At 39.6% G+C, this 23142-nt stretch overlaps 1 protein-coding gene across 4 annotated transcripts in view; it reads left to right on the top strand.

Moving 5' to 3' along the window:
* The window catches only part of LOC122561588 (ATP-binding cassette sub-family C member 9-like), a 200061-nt gene extending 177164 nt beyond the window's left edge, over positions 1-22897 (top strand). For 3 of the 4 annotated variants that reach the window (XM_043713429.2, XM_043713430.2, XM_043713427.2), the window contains 4 exons: positions 9039-9142; positions 12360-12493; positions 14334-14396; positions 19249-22897. In XM_043713429.2, the coding sequence (XP_043569364.1) occupies positions 9039-9142; positions 12360-12493; positions 14334-14396; positions 19249-19386 (439 nt within the window). In that variant the 3' untranslated portion in view covers positions 19387-22897. Of the gene's footprint in view, positions 1-9038; positions 9143-12359; positions 12494-14333; positions 14397-15577; positions 15758-19248 lie in introns of all 4 variants that reach the window. The other variant, XM_087999685.1, reaches the window with a different exon arrangement.
* The last annotated feature ends 245 nt before the right edge of the window (positions 22898-23142 follow it).

Raw genomic sequence — 23142 nt, 5'->3', positions numbered from 1 at the left:
ACTCTTTCTTTTCATATACCCATCAGTTTCCTTTTAAATGTTGTAATCGTACCAGCCTCTATCACTCTCTGGCAGTTCATTCCCTACACATACCACCGTCTGTGTGAAAAGGTTCCTCCTTAGGTCCCTTTTAAATCTTTCCCCTCTCATTTTAAACCTATGCCCTCTAGTTTTGGACTCTGCTACCCTGGGGAAAAGACCTTGGCTATTCACCTATCATGCCCCTCATGATTTTATAAACTTCTCTAAGGTAACAGCTCAGCCTCTGATGCTCCAGATAACAGTAGCCCCGGCCTATTCAGCTTCTCCGTACAGCTCAACCCTCCAACCCTGGCAAAACATCCTTGAAAAACTTTTCTAAACTCTCTCAAGTTTCATAAATTTTTTCCTGTATCATAGAGACCAGAATTGAATGCAGTATTCCAAAAGTGTCCACAATGTGGCCTCCCAATATGCACTCACCAATAAAGGAAAGCATACCAAGTGCCTTCTTCTACCCTGTTTACCTGCGACTCCATTTTCAAGGAACTATGAACCTGCACCCTTTCTGTCCAGCAACACTCCCCAGGACCTTACCATTTAGTGTCTAAGTCCTGCCCTGGCTTACTAAAATGCAGCACCTCACATTTATCTAATCTAAACTCCATGTGCCACTCCTCGGCCCATTTGCCCATCTGATCGATGTCCCATTATATTCTGAGGTAGTCTTCTTCGCTGTCCACTACACCACCAATTTTTTTTGTTATCTAGTGATTGCAGTGGGCCTGTGTTTGCAATACTAACCAGTTCATCTCTCATTCCTGAAGAAGGGCTTATGCCCGAAATCTCGATTCTCCTGCTCCTTGGATGCTGCCTGACCTGCTGCGCTTTTCCAGCAACACATTTTTCAGCTCTGATCTCCAGCATCTGCAGTCCTCACTTTCTCCTAGAATGCAATCAGCCTAAGTTTCCTTAAACATTTTGTTTGAACAGCTTTGGATGTGTGACATGCATCCTTATTATCTCCATTTACCTCTTCCCTTCACAGTATCCAAGGGCCCAAACACACCTTCCGGTTGAAGCAGCGCTTTATCTGCACCTCCCACAACCTAGTCTACTGCATTTGCTGCTCACGCTGTGGTCTCCTCTATACTGGTGAAATGAAGCATAAACTGGGTGACCACTTCACGGAACATTGACAGTCCACCCATAAAAAAGACCCTGAGCTTCCAGTTGCCTGCCACGTTAATGCACCACCCTGTTCTCTGGCCAACATCTCTGTCTCAGGCTTGCTGCAGTGTTCCAGTGAAGCTCAGTGCAAACTGGAAGAACCGCACTTTACCATTTGGGGACCCTCCAATCCTCCAGACTCAATATCAAATTCAATAATTTTAGGGCCTGAACTCTCCCGTGTCCCAGCCCCCAGCCCCCAACCCCACACACCAGGCCTTGTAATTACATAATCTGCAATTACACCCTACCTATTGTTAACCACTAACAGTGTCCATTAACAGCTATTCACTTTCCTAGCCAGAATGTTATCCACTCCTTTGTCTGTTCAGATGTTCTCTCTCTTTAGGTTCTATCTCCACCTGTCTTTTACTCCTTACCCCCTCCCCACACCCTATCCTCTACATATAAACCTTCATGTTCCTATCTACCATCAATGCGAGCAAGGATCACCAGACCTGAAATGTTAACTCTGATGGGGTGGTGGGGTGGCACTGTGGCTCAGTGGTTAGCACTGCTGCCTCACAGCACTAGGGACCTGGGTTCAATTCCAACCCTGGGTGACTGTGTGGAGTTTGCACAATTCTCCCTGTGTCTGTGTGGGTTTCCTCCTACAGTCCAAAGATGTGCAGGTCAGGTAGACTGGCTGTACTAAATTGCCTATAATGTTTAGGGATGTGTAGGTTAGTTATATTATTTAGGAGTAAATGTGGGATGGGGTTTGGGTGGGTTGCTCTTCAGAGGGTCGGTGTGTACTCGTTGGGCCAAAGGGCCTGTTTCCACACTGTAGGATTCTAATTCTAATATCTTTTCACAGATGCTGCCACCGCTGCTGAGCTTTTCCAGCAACTTTGTTTTTGTTATGTCCCTGTTATGTGTGTAAAGTAATCTTTCTATTCCCTTACAATTAAATCACGGTGGCCAAGACACAGAGGAAATTCGACACGAACTAGTATGGGGAAACTAATTAACTTAGCAAAAACAAAAGCCTCTTTAACCAGAGGATAGACATGCAAGTCCTGAAGTCACACCATGGCATAATGCTGTACACCTTAATGTGCTTCCCTGAAAGAAGTCTGCCATTATAGTAATGTTGTTAACCCATCTCTAATGATGTTAGCTAAAATAATGGAGAGTATCATCGGAAAAATGTGGCAAATATCCACAGTTTCATCACACAAAATAATTTTGTTACCAGAGGCTATAATGTTGACAATGGATCGTGCAAAGTGGCTGAAAAAGAAATCAAGACTCTCATTTACAAAGAACCTTTCATGATCAGGAGATGTTCAAAACACTTCATAGCTTATGAAATTCTTTGAAATGTGGTCTCTGTTACAAATTTTAAAATGTGGCAGCCAATTTTCCACTGCAAAGTCCCACACAAAGCAATGTTACAATGACCAGGTCATCTGTTTTTGTGATGTTGTTTAACTATATACAGTAATATAAAACCAAATTGTAATATTAAAGTCTATTACTTTGAATAAGCACTGATTACATCTGAGTACTCTAATCTAATTATTTTGTGCACTCTAACCGATCCTTTACCAAAATATTAAATTTGATTTGTGCAATGCACAAGTAGGTCAAGTTAATAATCTTCTGTGATACTCAAAAAAACAGTGTTATGCTAAGAAAACATAAAAATATGATGTTGCATTTACAGAACAGAGCAGGCCACTCAACACAATAGGCTTATGCTCCACCTGAACCTCTTCCACCTCTCTTCACCCAACCCCTTTAAAGGTTTCTCTGTTCTGCTTCTGTTCCTTTTGCTGTCATGTATTTGTTTAGTTTTCCTTGAGATGCATACACGTTATTTATCTTAACCGTTCCCTGTTGTAGTGGGTTCCACAGACAAATCATTCTGAGAACTGAATTTCATAAGCACGTAAGAACTAGGAGCAGGAGGCGGCCATCCGGCCCTCCGAGCCTCCTCTGCCATTCAGTAAGATCATGGCTGATCTGTTTGTGGCCTCAGCTCCACTTACCCGCCCTCTTAGTGTAACCCTTAATTCCTTTACTGATCAAAAAATCATCTATCTTAGCTTTAACAACATTTACTGGGGAAGCCTCAACTACTTCACAGGACAGTGAATTCCATAGATTCACAACCCTCTGGGTGAAGAAGGTCCTTCTCAATTCAGTGCGAAAACTCTCCCCCTAATTTTGAGGCTATGCCCTTTTGTCCGAGTTTTACCCACCAGTGGAAGCATCCTCTCTACTTCCATTTTATCTATTCTCTGCATAATTTTATATACTTCTTTAAGATTTCCCCCCTGCCCCAAACTTCTAAATTTCAATGAATATAATCCCAGTCTACTCTACTATAATCCTCATAAACCAACCTCCTCAACTCCAGAATCAACCTATTGAACCTACTGTGCACCTTTTCTAGTACTAGTACATGCTTTCTCAAGTAAGGAGACCAAAACCGCACACAGTACTCCAGGTGTGGCCTCACCAGCACCAGCAACATAAACTTTTAAACTCAATCCCTTTGGCAATGAAGAACAAAATTGCCTTCATAATTACCTGCGTACTACAGACCGACTTTCTGTGATTCATGCACAAGGACACCTAATTCCCTCTGCACAGCAGCGTGCTGCAATTTCTTACCATTCGAGTAATAGTCTTTTTTACTGTCATTCCTACTGAAATGGATGACTTCACATTTATTAACATTGTACTCTATCTGATAGATCTTTGCCCACTCACTTAAATGGTCTATGTCCATTTGCAAAGTTTCACAGTCCTCCATACACTTTGCTCTACCACTCATCTTAGTGTCATCTGTCAACTTTGACACACTACACGTGGTCCCCTCCTCCAAATCATCTATGTAAATTGTGAATAATTGCAGTCCCAGCACTGATCCTCGAGGCACACCACTAGTCATTGATTGCCAACCAGTACAGCACGCATTTATCCCCACTCTTTGCATCTGTTTATTAATCAATCTTCTTTCCATGCTAATACATTGCCCATAACCCCATGCATCTTTATCTTGTGCAGCAGCCTTTTGTGCGGCACCTTGGCAAATGCCTTTTGGAAATCTAGATACGCCACATTTACTGGGTCCCTGTTGTCCACTGTGTTTGTAATGTCTTCACAGAATTCTAAAAGATTAGTTAAGCATGACCTGCCCTTCATGAACCCATGCAGCGTCTGCTCAATGGGACAGTTTCTATCTATATGCCTTGCTTTTCTTCCATGATAATAGACTTAAGCATTTTCTCCACTACAGATGTTAAGCTAATAGGTCTATAATTCCCCTTCTTTGATCTATCTCCCTTTTTTAACAGTGGTGTCACATGTGCTATTTTCCAATCTGCTGGAACTATCCCAGAGTCCAGCGAATTTTGGAAAATTACCACAAGTGCATTTGCTATTTCTCCTACCTTCTGTTTAGTACCCTGGGATGCATTCCATCAGGCCCAGGAGACTTGTCTACCCTTAGCTCCATTACCTTGCCTAACACTACCTTTTTTGTGATAATGATTGTTTCCACGTCCTCATCTGCCTTCGTCTCTTTATCAGTTACTGGCATGTTATTCATGTCCTCCACTGTGAAGACTGATACAAAATACCAATCAATGCCTTGGCCATTTCATCATATCCCATGACTAAATCCCTCTTCTCACCCTTTAAAGGACCAATGTTTACTTTAGCCACTCTTTTATTTTGTTTTGTATATTTATAGAAGCTTTTGCTATCTGTCTTTATATTCTGAGCTAGTTTATTTCTCATAATCTAGCTTACTTTTCTTTATAGCTGCTTTGTGGCTTTCTGTTGACCTTTAAAGCTTTCCAAATCTTCAAGTTTCCTGCTGATCTTGGCCACTTTGTATGCCTTCTCTTTCAGTTTGATAGCCTCCCTTATTTCCTTAGACACCCATGGCAGATTACCCCTTTTCCTACAATCCTTTCTTTTCACTGGTATATTCTTTTGCTGAGCACTTTGAAAAATTGCTTTGAAAGTCCTCCACTGTTCCTCATAAAGTCCCATCATAAAGTTTTTGTTTCCAGTCTACTTTAGCCAACTTCTCCCTCATCCTATTGTAGTCTCCCTTGTTTAAGCACAGGACCCTGATATTGGATTTTATCTTTGCACTTTCCATCTGTATTCTAAATTCAACCATACTGTGATCACTTCTTCCAAGAGGATCCCTACCTATGATGTCATTAATTATTCCTGTCTCATTACACAGGACCAGATCGAGGATAGCTTGCTCCCTTGTTGATGCCATTGCATACTGTTCAAGAAAAGTATTATGGATACATTCAATGAACTCCTCCTCATGGCTACTCTGACTGAGCTGGTTCGACCAATTGCCATTTTTTTAAAGATTTCTTACAGTGTGGAAACAGGCCCTTCGGCCCAACAAGTCCACACCGACCCTCACCCACCCAGACCCATTCCCCTGCACCTAACACAACAGGCAATTTAGCATGGCCAACTCACCTGACCTGCATATTTTGTTTTGGACTGTGGGAGGAAACCAGAGCAAACCCACGCAGACATGGGGAGAATGTGTAAACTCACACAGTCAGTCACCTGAGTTGGGAATTGAACCCGGGTCTCTAGCGCTATGAGGCAGCAATGCTAACCACTGTGCCACCGTGCCGCCTATGTAGATAAAAATCCTCCATATTAGAATTATTAATAACTGTCTAGTAGTCAAGGCCGATATCTTTAGATTCTCAGACATAGGTGGAGACCCCTTCTCTACGTTTATATTGCTATTGGAGCCATTCAACGTGCATTTGTCTCCATCCCAGTTGGTCACCCAGTTTTTCCAAAGCAATTGTAGTACTCATAGCAAACAACTGCATTGAAATTCAGCCAAAAGTTTCTCAACTGCTCTGTTTCAATGGGCATTTCTTATCATTATGGAGTATCACTTAACTGATGTAGAAGAGACATGAATTACTAATTTTTCCAGAAAGTTGCATTCTCTCACCAGTTCCGTTTTACATTCTGGGATTCCTTTCTCTCAGAGAGGAGTATTTTAAAATTATGAATAGGTTTGACAGGATAGACATAGGGAGAATGTTTCCACTAGAAGGGAAGGCCAGTACTAGGGACCATAATAAAAGATAGTCACAAATAAGTCAGAGGAAAACTGCATAATCCAGAAAGTATGTGGAATGTGCTGCCACAAAATATTAATGGAGATGACTATCAAGGGGACATTTAAGTGGAAATTAGATGAACACATGAGGGAGAAAGGAATAGATGTTGAAAAGATTCCATGCGAAAAGGGTGCTGGGTGGCTCTTGTGGGATAGGAATTCACCTGCTGGAAGGAATGATTTGATTCTGTAACCATTATCACTACAGAATGGCAAGGCATAAGTGACATGGCATAGTGGCTCAGTGGTTAGCACTCCTGCCTCACAGTACCAGGGTCCCAGGTTCAATTCCAGCCTCGAGCAACTGTCTGTGTCTGTGTGGGTTTCCTCTGGGTGGTCTGGTTTCCTCCCACAGTCCAAAGATATGCACGTTAGGTGAATTGGTCATGCTAAATTGCCCATAGCAACAGGTGTATTAGACAGAGGATGGTGGATTACTCTTCAGAGGGTCAGTGTAGACTGGTTGGGCTGAAGGGCCTGTTTCCACACTGTAGGGAATTTAATCTAAACTCACTCCAGCCTATTTCTAATATGCTCTCTTTATGTGTGACAACTTTGAGATTGTGGAATGTGAAATTGGCCTTTTGAACTACATAATTTTGGCCTCATAATTTTGTATACCTCTATAAGGTCACCTCTCAGCCTCCGATGCTCCAGGGAAAACAGCCCCAGTCTGTTCAGCCTCTCTCTGTAGCTCAAATCCTCCAACCCTGGCAACATCCTTGTAAATCTTTTCTGAACCCTTTCACGTTTCACAACATCTTTCCGATAGGAAGGAGACCAGAATTGCAACAATATTCCAACAGTGGCCTAACCAGTGTCCTGTACTGCTGCAACATGACCTCTCAACTCCTGTATAACTCAGTACTCTGACCGATAAAGGTAAGCATACCAAACGCCTTCTTTCACTATCCTAACTACCTGCAACTCCACTTTCAAGAAGCTATGAACCTGCACTCCAAGGTCTCTTTGTTCAGCAACACTCCCTAGGACCTTACCGTGAAGTGTATAAGTCCTGCTAAGATTTGCTTTCCCAAAATGCAGCACCTCGCATTTATCTGAATTAAACTCCATCTGCCACTTCTCAGCCCATTGGGCCATCTGGTCCAGACCCTGTTGTAATCTGAGGTAATCCTCTTCACTATCCACTACACCTCCAATTTTGGTGTCATCTGCAAACTTACTACCTGTACCTCTTATGCTCGCATCCAAATCATTTAGTAAATGACATAAAGTAGAGGACCCAGCACCGATCCTTGTGGCACTCCACTGGTCACAGGCCTCCAGTCTGAAAAACAACTCTCCACCACCACCTTCTGCCTTCTACCTTTGAACCAGTTCTGTGTCCAAATGGCTAGTTCTCTCTTTATTCCATGAAATCTAACCTTGCTAATCAGTCTCCCATGGGGAACCTTGTCGAAAGCCTTACTGGAGTCCATATAGATCACATCTACTAGCTCTGCCCTCATCAATCCTCTTTGTTATTTCGTCAAAAAACTCAATCAAGTTTGTGAGACATGATTTCCCACGCACAAAACCATGTCCTTGCCTTTCCAAATACATGTACATCCTGTCGCTCAGGATTCCCTCCAACAACTTGCCCACCACCGACCTCAGGCTCACTGGTCTCTAGTTCCTTGGCTTGTCCTTACCACCCTTCTTAAATAGTGGCACCACGTTAGCCAACCTCCAGTCTTCTGGCACCTCACCTGTGACTATCGATGATACAAATATCTCAGCAAGAGGCCCAGCAATCACTTCTCTAGCTTCCCACAGAGTTCTCGGGTACACCTGATCAGGTCTTGGGGATTTATTCACCCTTACCCGTTTCAAAACATCCAGCACTTCCTCCTCTGTAATGTCGACATTTTGCAAGATGTCACCATCTATTTCCCTACAGTCTATATCTTCCATATCCTTTTCCACAGTAAATACTGATGCAAAATATTCATTTAGTATCTCCCCCATTTTCTGCGGTTCCACACAAAGGCCGCCTTGCTGATCTTTGAGAGGCCCTATTCTCTCCCTAGTTACCCTTTTGTCCTTAATGTATTTGTAAAAACCCTTTGGATTCTCATTAATTCTATTTGCCAAAGCTATCTCATGTCCCTGTTTTGCCCTCCTGATTTCCCTCTTAAGTATACTCCTACTTCCTTTATACTCTTCTAAGGATTCACTCGATCTATCCTGTCTATACCTTACATATGCTTCCTTCTTTTTCTTATCACTTTCAAAGTAATAAAACATTTCAAAATCTTTTCAGGTTTTCCTTGTTCAAATAATGTTGTAATAAAGGTAGGGTAAATAAAAGCAGACCCAGACCCAGAAATGAAGAAATGTGCATCAAAACTGGGAATGTGGATAATCAAAGGAACACTGGACTATATACATGTGGATTCTCCACATGTGGTAAACATCAGGGAGCTGGAAAAAAGTAATTCAAGCTTGACTTTCTCACTCAAAAGGTCGAAGGACTGTCTGTACAGAAGTTGTTCTCTCGTAGATTTTGAGATCTCACCTACATTTTGAATTGCAAAGAAGACAAAAATTGCATTAAATCTCATTTTGTTGGTTTTTGGTACCTGCTTTCAAAATGGAGCATGAAGATGGAGATCCTCTACTTAGCATGTACACAGAAAAAACAAATTAAGTTAGTATATAATTATAGTGATATTTTACAATTTTCTTTCAGCTTTAACTTGGATCCAGAGTGCAAGTGCACTGATGACAGACTCTGGGAGGCATTAGAGATAGCTCAACTAAAGAACATGGTCAAATCGCTGCCGGGAGGGTTAAGTACGTCTGCACAACTGCATAAAACTCTTCATAAGACGCTGGAATTAAAAATATCAAGGATGAGGTTTGATGTTTTAATGCTGATTCTCATAAGTACAGACCCCTGGCATTTGTTCAGTTTATTTTATCCAGAACCTCATAAGTCAGCTGTCCTATTGCTCATGACAAATGTTAGTTACCCTCTCTTGCAATTAAACAGCAAAATATGATCCCAAAAATATTTTGGATCTTGTTTCTTGTTTTGTTTTTCCATGATTTTTGTACCACACAAACTCTTCTGTTTGGCACTGCCCAGGCCATAGATCTCTCCTTAACTGATGGTGGAAGCTAAGGAATATCAGATCAGCAATGATCCCATTGAATTAGAGAACAAAGAACAAAAAGATCAAAAGGGAAGTACAGCACAGGAACAGGCACTTTGACTCTCCAAGCCTGTGCCGATCATCTTGCCCTAACTAAACTCAAAAACAAACCTTCTGCCCTTATTCAGTCCATATCCCTCTATTCCTTCCCTATTCACGTAACCATCCACATGTCTCTTACATGTCACCAATGTGCCAGCTTCCACCACCTCTTCTGGCTCCTACCACGTTCTCTGTGAAAAACTTCCCTTGCACATCTCTCATGAACTTACCCCCTTTCACCTTGAACCTGTGCCCCCTTGTCATTGAAATTTCAACCCTGGGAAAAAGCCTCTGACTCTCCATCCTATCTATGCCTCTAATGATTTTGCAGACCTCTATCAGGTCTCATCTCGGCTGCCATGGTGACCAAGACTGCATACAATACTCCTATTGAGGCCTAACAAGGGTTTTAAATTGCTGCAACACTGTTTGCCAACTCTTGTACTCCATGCTCCTGCTGGTAAAGGTAAGCATGCCATATACCTTCTTAATCACCTTGGCCACTCGTGTTGCTTAATTTAGGGATCTGTGGACCTCCACACGCAGATCTATCTGTATGTTAATGTCCCTAAGGGTTCTGCCATTTACAGTATAATTCACACCTAAATGTGATCCTCTGAAATGCATCACCTTGCATTTGGCTGGGTTAAACTCCATCTGCCATTTCTGTGTGCACGTCACCAATCTATCTATATCCTCTTGTATTCTTCCACAATTGTTGGTACTATCAGCAACTCCACCAATCTTCGAGCAAGAGTAGACTTGATGGGCTGATTGGCCTAATTCTGCTCCTATACCTTATGCTCTTGTCATACTTCATTTAGACCTTTTGATATCACAAGGTAAAACAAGGTAAAAGTTTAATATTCAGTAATATTAACAAGTAATAGCGATGATATCTCGTGAGACTTGAACTAGGGTATTTTAGAATTCTTTCCTGGGTTGCGGGGGATTGTTGGCTCAGACAGCGTTTATTGCCAATCCCTAGCTGTCCTGGAGAAGGTGGTGGTGAGCTGCTGCCTTGAACCGCTGCACTCCATGTTGTGTAGGTAGTTCCACAATGTTGTTAGAAGTGAGTGCCATAATTTTGACCCAGCACCACTCAAGGGACAGTGCTACAGCTCCAAGACTGAATGGCGTTCAGCTTGGAGAGGAACTTGATCTCTTTCTTTCATTTACTCTCATGCACTTTACAGACAAAACCTAAAATGAATAACATAAATTGTAATAGAAATCCATTTCATACATGTGTAAGACAGCAACAGCATCAAGAATTTGCATTTATGTAGCACCTTTAGTGCAATAAAAATATCTCAACGGTACTTTATTGAGCACTGCCAGGTGTAATCGGTACCCAACCAAAGGAGGCAGTGTGAGGACAGTTAATGTGGTGAACATCTTAAAGGTAGCAAGACATGGAGAGGCAAAGAGATTTACGCAAGGAAATCTAGACCTTTAGGGTTGTGTGCATTGTGCTAATAAAACTCCAAATGGAAAATAAAATAATCTGGACAGTGAGTTTTCAATAAATATATGCCTATAGCACAAAACTGCCCCTAATTTTCCTAACTGATGGCTATAGCCAGGTCGGACTGACCAGTGCTGGGAAGTGTCAGTGACAAGGCCAACAGTATCTGTGACCATCTCCCCGGAGAGACTCCGTCTCCTTCGGCACTGGGTTTCAATCATCTCCATATTGCTCCATCATCATGTTCGATCCTGTGTTGAAGGTTTGGCTTCCATTATTCCACTTCACAGCTGTGCTGAAAATATGATTGTAAGGACCTGCAGGAGATTTTCTTCATGGATGGGTAGTCACCCGGATTGTGATTGGCAATAATGTCTGCTCTTTTTCAGGCCCCACTTCTTTGCAACCTTATGGGGTTTCAAACATTGAACCTTTAAAATTCCCATGGTGTGGTGAAAATTGGAAAAATGCCACCATTCTGAAGTAGAGGGCTTTTATCTGAGTATGGGTCATGTTGTGAGTTTTACCGTACGTAATGCAGTGTTAAACTTGACCTGAGTTTTGCTTCATTCTGATGTTGAGCAACTGGCCTGGATTATATTCCACTTCTGAACATTAAAATCAACATCTTGTCCTTGCATACAAAAAAAGGAACCTAGCCGACGGCCTGAACTTGAGTACAAAGTCTAGGTGAAAACTTTAGCGCGGTACCAAGGGAGTGCTGCACGGCTGAGATTTTATCTTTCAGATTACAGGTCATTCTTCTATAATGTGACAGTTGTGTCCTTCTGCAATCTCGCACTATAGAAGGTCACACTGTGGAAAAATGCTGTTCAAAATCGTGCTATAGAAGATCACTTTACCTGTTCAGTAGAAAGTTTACTTTATCCAAACAACGTCCACAATTCATCAATCGCGTTATAGCCAACTTGCACTGATGAAATGCGCATTACAGCAGAACAACCTGTACCTGTTAATTTAAGTCCCATTTTGTTTGGTGAATATAGAATATCCTGTAGGTATAGCAATGGCATTATCCCAGAGACCTAGCTAACATTTATCCAATTGTGCATTGCTTGTCTGATGCATCTGTCCACACGCCAGTGCTCACATTTGAACAGTAATTCATTCTGGACATGTTTTGAAGCCATAAAGTCATATGTATGAATGCAAGTTCTTTCCTACCACAAGGCACCTTACGAATCATAGTAAATTACTGACACAGTTCATCATTTTGAAACTAATGGCCAGTAAAAGGCCAACCGTGGAACACTGTGTTGCACAGCCTGAGCAACTTGACCTATAGTTTTAACATGTAAATCCAGTCCCTTTGTTACTTTTGCAGATGCCATGGTAACTGAAGGTGGAGAGAACTTCAGTGTTGGGCAGAGACAGCTCTTCAGTTTAGCCAGAGCATTTGTCCGGAAGAGCAGCATTCTGATCATGGATGAGGCTACAGCATCCATCGACATGGCCACAGTAAGTTAGAACAGACCAGCAGTTCACCATCACACAATACCAAACATAACTTCATCAATAGTTACAAGGCTACAAATTATTTTCTTTCTTGTACATGCATAAATATTTCAAAGAAAACAAAAATGTAAGAGGGTGCAATTGTTTAAAGTACCCTGCTCTTCTTAGATTTATCCTGACTTTTAAACATCCACTACGTGGAGCATTCCTTTCAAACAAAGAGGGACAACATCTCTTAACTAATGTAAGAACTGTCCCATACCAAGAAATCATGCTATGGTTGAGGAGTTTACATAATGCAAACAAGTCCACAAAGCTGGGAATTAAACACTTGGAGGTATATAATTTGTCAAAAGGGTGCCATTAATACTCATATAGATTGGGGAAATTCAAAATCACTACAAAAATAAATTAATGAAATGGATTTGGGACAGTCTCCCAGAACATTATATTGTGGATCCAACTAGGAATGAGGATATTTTGGATCTGGTAATGTATAATGACACAGGTCTAATAAATGATCTCAAAGTCAAAGATCCTCTGTGGAACAGTGACCATAATATGCTAGAATTCAGATTGAGACTGAGAAATTTGCCTTGGAAATGACTGTGCTGAACTTAAATAAAGGTTTTCACAAAGTAATGATGGCAGAGTTGGCAGGAATAGAATGGGGAAGATTTTAACAGAAAAGATGGGTAATGAACAATGGCAAGCATTTAAGAAATTAGTTCATTACCCACAACAGGATAGATATTTCAATGAGGAAGAAAAGTTCTAGGGAGAGGATAAACCAACCAAGGAAGTTAAGAATTATATGGTCTGAAAGAACAATCATATAATGTGGCAAAGATTAGTGGTAGACCAGAGGATCAAAAGAGTTTTAAAAAATAACAAAAGTTGACCAAAAGAAAAGAGGGAGAAAATAGACTGAGGGTAAACTAGCAGGTAACATAAAAAAGCATTGTGAGCACTTCTTTAAATATATGAAAAGGAAGAGAGAGGCTGCAGTGAGGATGGACCCCTTAAGGAACGAGATTGGGAAAGAAGTAAATAAATATTTTGCATCAGTCTTCACAGTCTAAGACACAAATAGCATTCCAAGATGCTAAATAATCAAAGGGCAAAAGTGGCAGGGAATGAAGTGGAAATAAAAACATTAACTATCACAGGAGAAAAAAATGCTAGGAAAAGTAACAGGGCTAAAGGCTGACATGTTTCCTGGATCTAATAGTTGTATCCTAAAATATTAAAGGAAGCAGCCATAGAGATAGAGGTTGCACTGATAGTAATCTTTCAGGCATCCTTAGATCCTATGTCTTAGGGTCTTAAAGTAGTTTACTAGGATCCACTGCCTAGACTGGGGGTTTTGTGGTGCAGTGCTTACCTCTTGTTAGAAATTCTCAATTCAAGTCCCATGCCAGGATTTGTTGGCTTGTGCTCAGCTAAACTTGTTGATTATCAACCTATAAATCCTTCAATCTGCCTGATAGTAGGTGGTAAGAGTGTCAGAATCTCCCGGTCACCTATCCTGACAAAGGCAGTGGCAATTCACTGTACTGCTTTACCCACAACCATGGACCAAGTCCATAATCTGGAAAGGAGGACAGGAAAAAACAGGTGTACAGACTGGGTCAACATGGATTTTATTTCTGACACTGGAATCCAGGGCACTCCCTGAAATTGCAATCCCTGAAAGAGTCTAACCATGAACAGGATCCTATTTGAGTGGTCCCATGAAGCCAGAAAATTTGTGTTCCATAAAACAAGATCTGCGCAATATCATAGTGAAGCCATTTTTGCAGGCACATTTCTAAACTAATTCTTTGTAACTTATGTTTTCCAGGAGAGCATTTTGCAGAAAGTAGTAATGACAGCCTTTGCTAATTGCACTGTGGTGACAATTGCAGTAAGTACAAGCAATAAATTTTATATTTTTGTACTGTTATATTTATATTCAAACTTCATGTGTTTTCCTCATTTTTGAAGGATTGACTGTTGTCAATCTTTGAATATTTTTGAATGTGTGAAGTTTACAGTTTTCTTCTTCAGCGTTGTTTTACATTTGTATGTCTCTATAGTTTTTTTAATTGTCTTATTTAAAGGCAATCTCTAGGCAAATGAGGGCATTATCTTCCATCAATGATCCAGGGTTATCACAGCATTTTTATTTTAAAAATCTCTAAGAATGGGATATAAATTGGGGAATATCTGCCTCATATTATATCACTGTAATTTTTACTGAAATTCCATAAATAAAAATTAGATCAAAAGGGAACTTTTCGTGGGAAGCATCTATTCTCAATGACATCAGACTTAGCAAGAGAGAGATGTCATCTCAACTCAGCAAGGCAAAAAATATAACTTTCATCTTCAACTTTGTCCACAGGGAGAGTATATCATGATTTCATGTCCTTTGAAAACTGATTAATTAACAATGTGAACTTCAAGCACAGGAAGTTTTGCAACAGGATCACAGCAAATGAAAACTATCCTTAACTTCATCAGATAGAATAAGTCAGAGAAAGCACTGTACTGTCAGCATGGTATATTTTGTTGGTGTGTAGGGGTGGGTTGGGTGACAAGTCACCAGCCTATCTTTCCTCTGCCCTATTGGCATTAAAGGAAACAAGAATCAGGAGAGATTTTGCCATTTTGCACTATCATGGTATAAAGGTTTAGCCGAGTGAGAGAAAAAAAGCGCAAAATGTTGAATAACATAATTAAATAAACTATTTGAATAAACATGGCAGTCAATATCATAAGATCAGTGGAATAGAGGCAGACTTTTAAAACCCAGAATTGGAAAACTACATACTCTGTGTGGTAGCCAGTACTAAGTAGCATTTTGGATTAATTCAGTCTACTAGTCAGTCCATAGCTGTGAAGGAATACTCCCCTAAGTCGGATGGTGTCCTGTGATTTTTCATAACTGTAGTTTAACTTTGTTTATTGCTGCTTTAAGTTTCTGACATATTTTGACAATCTTGCTTTCATTGCTTTATTCACATGATTATTCCTCTCTCTCGTTCTCTCCTTCACTATCACTATCATTCAATTGTTGTTTTTCTCTGCTGTTTCTCCTTGCAGCATCGTGAGACTTCCATTCTGGATACAGACCTAGTGTTAGTCTTTTGCGAGGGTATTTTAGTGGAGTGTGATGCTTCCTCAAAGTTGCTCTCCCAGGAGGAGAGCAGTTTTGCCTCTCTGGTGACATTCAACAAGTAGAGGAGTCCAGTGTACACTATTGGCACAGAGTCCAGCTCTTGGGTTGGTAGGCTTGATGGATACTGGCATTAGCTGTGCACACCAGCAATTTTGAGCTTCTTTGTTTTTCCACTGGAACCTTCACACAAACACGCAAGCTTTCTGTGTCTCGAGTGCCAAAGTTGACATGGTGATGTTGCATAGCTTTTGTACTTTGAGATCTGCACAGCTTTTCTCATTCAAGACATTGGTTAACATCTTATTTAAGAAACAAAAATGTGCTTTGACTTTCATTTGTTAATCACATCCTAACCTGATCATAACAAAATGAGCTGTTAACTGCTAAACTTGAGTCCTCAAATATATTTTTTGGATATTTGCTGTCACTATGTTCACATCTGGTATTTGACTGTTGCAATACTGTTATGTATAATAATCAGCTTTGATTTTTATTAGAAGGCCATGTTGAAAGGTAAATAGTAGCACTTGAAGCACATCACAGGCACAAACTGGTAATTAGAATTCCTTTGGCTCCTCAGTAAATTTGCTCTCAACTTCATTGATCGATAGGTCTTCAATTTATTATGTTCCTTCTGCATTTGCTGATTACAAAATGTGATTTCTGTAAGCAAACACTATTTAAACTAATTAAACTGCTTTCACATTAATTTGATGCATTGACATGGCAGAGCCCACATTCACAAGGGTTTTATCCCTTGAAACAGACAGAGGAGCCTTTTCCTCTGGGTGCTAAGTGTATTAAGAAAATAGATTTCAAAATCGAAAGTGAACATTAAGTGGAAGTAGACTTGAACTAACTTGTGTCTTGTTGTCAGCTTACAAAGGAGAGTCAAAGGCTGTCAAACTTCTGACAGAGTTCAGTTTTAAATAATATTATGCAGCTTCATCTGAAGGAAGTGGCAATTGAGTTCTGGACTTCCAGTTAGAATGAAGATTCACTATTTCAAGTGGACCTTACAGTTACAAAAGTAATTTTATTGTTGGGTCAGGTAGCCCTGACCGAGTCCAGCTCTTGCTAGCATCTCTGGTTTAATGTGATTTCTTTTAAACTAGACACAGTTTCCAACAGCCAGCTCTGACATGACCCAACACTCACTAATATCCCATTAACTTGAATGAACTTACTGCTGGAAATCAGCCTGTTTCAGTTGGAGAAGATAGACCTATTTGACTAATGATACTGAGAGTGCCAGATTTTCAAATGTGTTTGAATAAAATACATTTGAAATTCATACACAAATGAGTGAACTTACAACTGGTCAGTTAAAGCCATCTAATTAAGTCATACTCTACTATCTGGTGCATACAATGGACTTTAGAAATGCTTCCTTGGCCAATTCCAATCAAGATCAGTCCACAGCTCCTGACTGATCAAGTATTAACCAGATAATGTAGCTACATGCCAGTTTAGTTGCATGGGAAATGTAAAAATGACAGTGTTACAGTCACATAATCGGAAAGGTGGCCCAGTGGTTTTGGTACAGGAGTCATGACTGGGCTGATTGGCAAGCTGCAACTGAGTTCAGTGAGCAGGGGCTGAGAAAAAGAAGCAAACCACAAATGCTGCTGGAATGTAATTCAAACCCCACTGCTTCACTAAGGGAAGGGAAAAGGACCTGTCTGATCTACCCATGTGATTTCAACGCTTGACTCTTAATCCCTCAGAAATGCCTAACAAATGCTGCCTTGCTAGAATTGGACAAAACTGGCTAAAGTAACATTTGGGCACTCACCCTTCTGACTGGCAGACATTAAACATGGCAGAAGTAAATGATACCAAAGTGGGAGCAGGCTTGATGGGCTGACTGACCTCCTCCTGTTCCTCAGTTCCTAACTGGAACATACAAAAATTAAATCCACAGGATCAGTTTTGCCAGTCAATACTATTTGAGGTAGATGTGGCCCTTGAACGTTTATGTTGAGAAACCACAAGGTGACTCCCATAAATACTAAATTTCTGAAAATGGAGAGGTGTGTGAAATGCAATGTCCTCACAAATAAACCCTGCCTAATAAGGTAAATAAGTAAGTTAAGCTTTATCACTTAGCATTTTGTAATTTCTACTACTTTTGTGTATATGGGCCAAAGTATTCCTGCACTAACGAGGTGTGAAACTAACATTAAATACAGACTAAGTGTACAAAGGGGGACAATTTTCTTAATGCTGCCACTGGCTCCCAGTCTCTCTGTGCAGGAGTACTTACCCTCAAATTGTGAACCACTTCCCTTAAGTATCGGTTACACAGTTGGTATAGAGCCATGGATTTCCAATTTATATGTTCCTGCTGAGTAAGAATCCTTGCCAGAAGAGCATATTGAGAAAGTTGTCCCTCACAGAGGTAAATTTTCTCTGTGAATTTGACACATTTCAGGACACGGTGTTCTCTATTTATAAGTGCTAATGTGGGCATGCTGCATTTTTAAGCTTAACATTTTTATGATAAGATTTATAAATCTGTGATTGATGTAAGACATAGAAACTTGAACTTTGTTGTCACTTTTAACTCACAGCTACTGTTGGTTGGATGATCTTGTTTTAAGTGTTTCAGTGCATTTAATCCCCAGGTAAGTCAGGTACAGATCACCAATAATCTACTTGGAAGACAGAACAGGTTTGACAGACAGAGTGACCCACTCCTATTCCTACATGCTCCTTTTTTAGAATTGAGTAAGGGTGGTGATCCACAATACTCATGTAAGTAATCGTCCAGATTTTGTGATAGCAGTGATAGGGAAACTATTGGCTTTCACTCGATATTATATCTCTGAAATTGACAGCAATTTCTGAAGTGTGCAGTTGCGCAGTAAAATGGGGGAAATCCAAAAGTTTCTGTCCAAAGGTTTCACATTTCACTTTTATGTTTTGCCATAGGATGCACTGCTGAAGTACCTGCAAACCGCAATGTTTTGAAATCACTGTATTGGTGAAAACATGATCTTTTTACACAATTAGTATCACTGTCAAAACCCTTGGAAAAAGTTGCACCTTGTTAAATGAGATGTAATTGAGTTTTAAACAGAATATCAACTTCATAATTACTGATGAATAGTTTCACTGAATGTTTTACGCATTAATTTTATATATACAAAATGTCAAATTTCTTTATGATACAAAAATTCAAAGACTTTTATAATGTATTCTATGATAGTGTCATATTTATTTATCACACTCTTTAAAATTTAATTAAAATTGAAATATTCAGCATATTGCCTACTTATTTTTACTGATTGTCAGAAGACTTCAAAATGATTGGCTGCTTATCATTTTTATGACATCACTGCTGCTGGATGCCTGTCAATCCCATTTACATGGAGCCAGATTCAAAGCTATGTCTGGAAAGTGGAAATCCATGTCATGGAGATCACTAAATAGTTTAAGAGCAAATGTTATTTGAGGTATATGGTGATTAAGAGCATGCTGTCTCTTTATCACTAGCCATAGTTATGGACCATGACGATTGCATTTTGACCAGTTCAGTGAACCTAGGCTAAATCCTAAATTGCTGTTTGTCTTTTTCTTCATCTTCCTGCAGCATCGTGTACACACCATACTAACTGCCGACCTGGTTATCGTAATGAAACGGGGAAACATTCTTGAATATGATAAACCTGAAAGTCTCCTGGCCCATGAAGGTGGCATCTTTGCATCTTTTGTTAAGGCTGATATGTAAATCTTCCGGAGATCTCACTTTGCAAATTGATGTTTTTTTCTCTCACAGTTTTGTATTTTTTATATAAAGTTTACAAGTCTTCCTTAAAACAGAACATGTTTTTTATGCACTGTCTCTAAGAAAAGCAAAGTTGCCATTGTCTTGTTATAGCTCATCTCCTGCGAAATGTCACACCTCCTGTTATAAACAGCCTTTTAATTCTAGAGCCTACACATCCATTAACCTTTAAACAAGTGCAAGCTTCTGCAAGCCACAATGCAAAATTGAGGGTAGTATCACCATTCATGAACAAATGGATTTATGCAAACTTTTTAGAACTACATATTGAAATGCAGTAACAATTAGGAAATATTTCAGCAGTACTAGAATGGCTTTCATAGTGACAGCTGAGGTTAATTTGACTTTTAACTTGTGCCTGATTACTTATTTTGGATGACACTGTTTCAAATACTCATTTCATCAGTTAACAATATAACGTTACTGAAACTTTGAAAAGACTGTAAATTGCAGATGCATGTTAGAAGGGAGAATTGTCTGTGTTTACATAGGTTTAGAAATCAAAAGTTGGACATTATCTTCAGATTGGGATCATCGAAATTGGCTGAATCCTAGTCAGATAAATACCATCCACAATAATAACACCTGGTAGCCGCACATTATCCTTGTTTTAAGAAATATAAAAGTCACAATCAGAAATAGGAACGGAGGAGGAGTTGCAGATGCAAAGTCTTCATTATTCACTCCCCAATATTTGGAAAAAAAAATCACAGAAAAATCATCAAACATTACTAGACCAAGCACACATGCATGTGTACAGAACAGTGAAGATGAAGGAATCATCTGAAGTATCACCTGGGATGCCTAATAATTCTGCACTTGAAATAGCTTTAATGTAGTGCTGAACATATGCAATATCTGGACACTACACATCGGAAATAAAAACAAAAAATGTTGGGTATGCTCCGTGAGTTAGGCAGCTTCTGTTGAGAGCGAAACAGAGTTAATCAGAGTTTCAGATCTGCACCCTTACATCAGAACACTATGACAATATATATTTTTCATCAACAATGTCATTTTGAGGTCCAATGATTCTGACCTTTAGTCCCGCCACTTACATCATGCTGCCTCACTGCACATCATACTTCTTTGTTTCACCCCTTACCGTGCCCCAACTGAGTAGACCTCTTGCTTCACATCACCTCTAGGTCCTTGCTATCTCCAGTATTCTATGGCAAGTGCTCTGCCCAGGACCGTAAGAAACTACAGAGAGTTGTAATCACAGCCCAGTCCATCACACAAGCAAACCTTCCATCCATGGACTCCATATACACCTCTCACTGCATCAGAAAAGCCACCTACATCATCAAAGATCCCTCCCATCCCGATTATAATCTCTTCCAATCTCTTCCATCAGGCAGAAGATACAAAAGCTTTAACACACGTACTCTCATGTTTAAGAACTGCTTCTTCTCCACTGTTTTTAGACTTCTGAATGGACCTCTCAAATTTCAAATCTACTTGTTGATCTTACTTTGTGTGCACCTTCTTTGCAGCTGTAACCTTGTATTCCTCACCCTCTTCAAACAACCTATGATCTTTGTATGGTATGATCTGCCTGTGTTGCACGCAAAACAAAACATTTCACTGTACCTAGAAACATGTGACAATAATAAATCAAATCAAATCTCACACATTTCAGTGCAGTAATACTATATGTGCCCTAATAATTCAATAACTTTTACTGAACCCACGTTCCAAAATTATGAAAGATCAGGTGCAGAGACAACATTGGAAGATTAGTTAGGTTTCTTTATCCCCAGGCTGTATTTCTAAAAGTGTTTTCTAATATTTATAAGCTAATCTGTACGAAAGAATCAATTTTTTTGTTGAAGTTACATAGTAACTGGTATTGAAGTATGAACCCTAAACTAAAGTTGTAAGTCACACAGGACAATAGACCCATAGAGACGTACAATACGGAAACACACTCTTTGGCCCAACATGTCCATGCCGACCAGATATCCTAAATTAATCTAGTCCCATTTGCCAGCACTGCCCATATCCCCATTAGCGTTAAAATAAGACATGTAGACAAGAAGTTGTAAAGCCAACAGTAATGGGAATATATGTAACTTCTCATGTGCATTTAAACTTGCTGCATGCAACATATTTAAGTAATAATTTAATGTGTTCCATAACAATATTCCAACCAATGATGCCAATGGATTTTAATAACTCAGTATCTTGACTCTATTTTTTGGTTATTCATTTGTTTGCCATTTGTGCAATGCCAAAAGCTTTCCAACATCTAAAAAGTGCTATTTAGACTTGTTGACAGCTGGATCTGGTGCTATATGGATGCAAACACTTTCTTCCTTGTATTACAGACAATCTTTTTCTGTACCTTCTAGTACACAAATGGAAAATAATTTTTTTATGATTTATTAAAATGTAATTCATAGAGATTATAAATCATAGAATCTCTACAGTGATGGGGCAGGCCATTCGGACCATCCAGTACACACCGACCCTTTAAACAGCACCCACACTATCTCTGTAACCCTGCATTTCCCATGGTTAATCCTCCTCATTCCTGGATAATTTAGCATGACCAATCCAACATCTTTGGATGGTGGGAAGAAATTGGAGCAAACCCAAGCACACACGGGAAGAATGTGCAAACTCCACACAAAAGAAAAGTTGTCTGAGGCTAGAATTCAACCCAGGTCCCTGATGCTGTGAGTTTGCAATGCCAACCACTGAGCCACCATGCCATTAGTACAAGTATAGAAAACTGATTTATATAAAATATATAACCATGAGTACAATGCATTTTTACCAGCAATTAAGAAATGACACAGGATCTTTATTCCCTGTAAGATCACATAATTCTTTTTTAAAAGATTTTAATTATCCTGTCGAGCAGAAATTCTTAGCAGAAATCCTTAGACCCATCATATGAAGTTAAATTGGTAATAAAACTGTTACATAAAATTGACTAACTTGTCTTCTCTTTACACTTCAGTTATGCTAAAATGATGACAAACTTGCATTTCATGTCTGAGTTTTTTTCATTTTGAAAATTGATAAATAGTTAAAGTAAAATCCAATCTCTGTATGCTAAAAGGAGTTTTTGAAATCCAGGGTAATCCATATTTGGTAAAAAAAAAAGACATTGTACAGCTTAGCAGAAATTTTCTTGGAAAGATCTGTATCAATTTTTTCTTGGTTGAAATAGAGTGACAGGATGAATATGTTGAGTCAGTCATAATGACAATATCTTCATTCATTATGAATAAAACTGCATGATGTACACTAGACTTAACCAACCAATACACAATGCCAGAATGAAGTAGCATTGACCACTTTAACAATGAGCAACACTAAACACTTTTGCAATATTTGTAAATAGGTATCTAAGATTCTATATTCGTTTTGAATGCAGAACACCAAATTGTATGCCATGGCCACTTGTATGTTTTCTATTCAATAAAATGCAAACTTTGCTTAATTTTGCTGCATGGTCTGTTCAATTTAAATGACTGATAGCTGATAAATGGTACATTTAGACAAAGAGTTGTAATTTTTCAAATTATTGCACACATAGGTTGAGAATAATAAGTGTAACAGGCATCCAAAAGGGTTGTAACCAAAAGAGAAAATGCTGGAAAATCTTTGACAAAGGGTCAGTTAGATTCGAAACGTAAGCTCTTTTCTCTCCTTACAGATGCTGCAAGATCTGCTGAGATTTTCCAG

The sequence above is a fragment of the Chiloscyllium plagiosum genome, unplaced genomic scaffold, assembly GCF_037043375.1.
Source record: "Chiloscyllium plagiosum isolate Xiang-an unplaced genomic scaffold, Cpla_swu_hap1 HiC_scaffold_23, whole genome shotgun sequence".
NCBI lineage: Eukaryota > Metazoa > Chordata > Chondrichthyes > Orectolobiformes > Hemiscylliidae > Chiloscyllium > Chiloscyllium plagiosum.
This window is presented reverse-complemented; position numbering and strand designations above follow the sequence as displayed.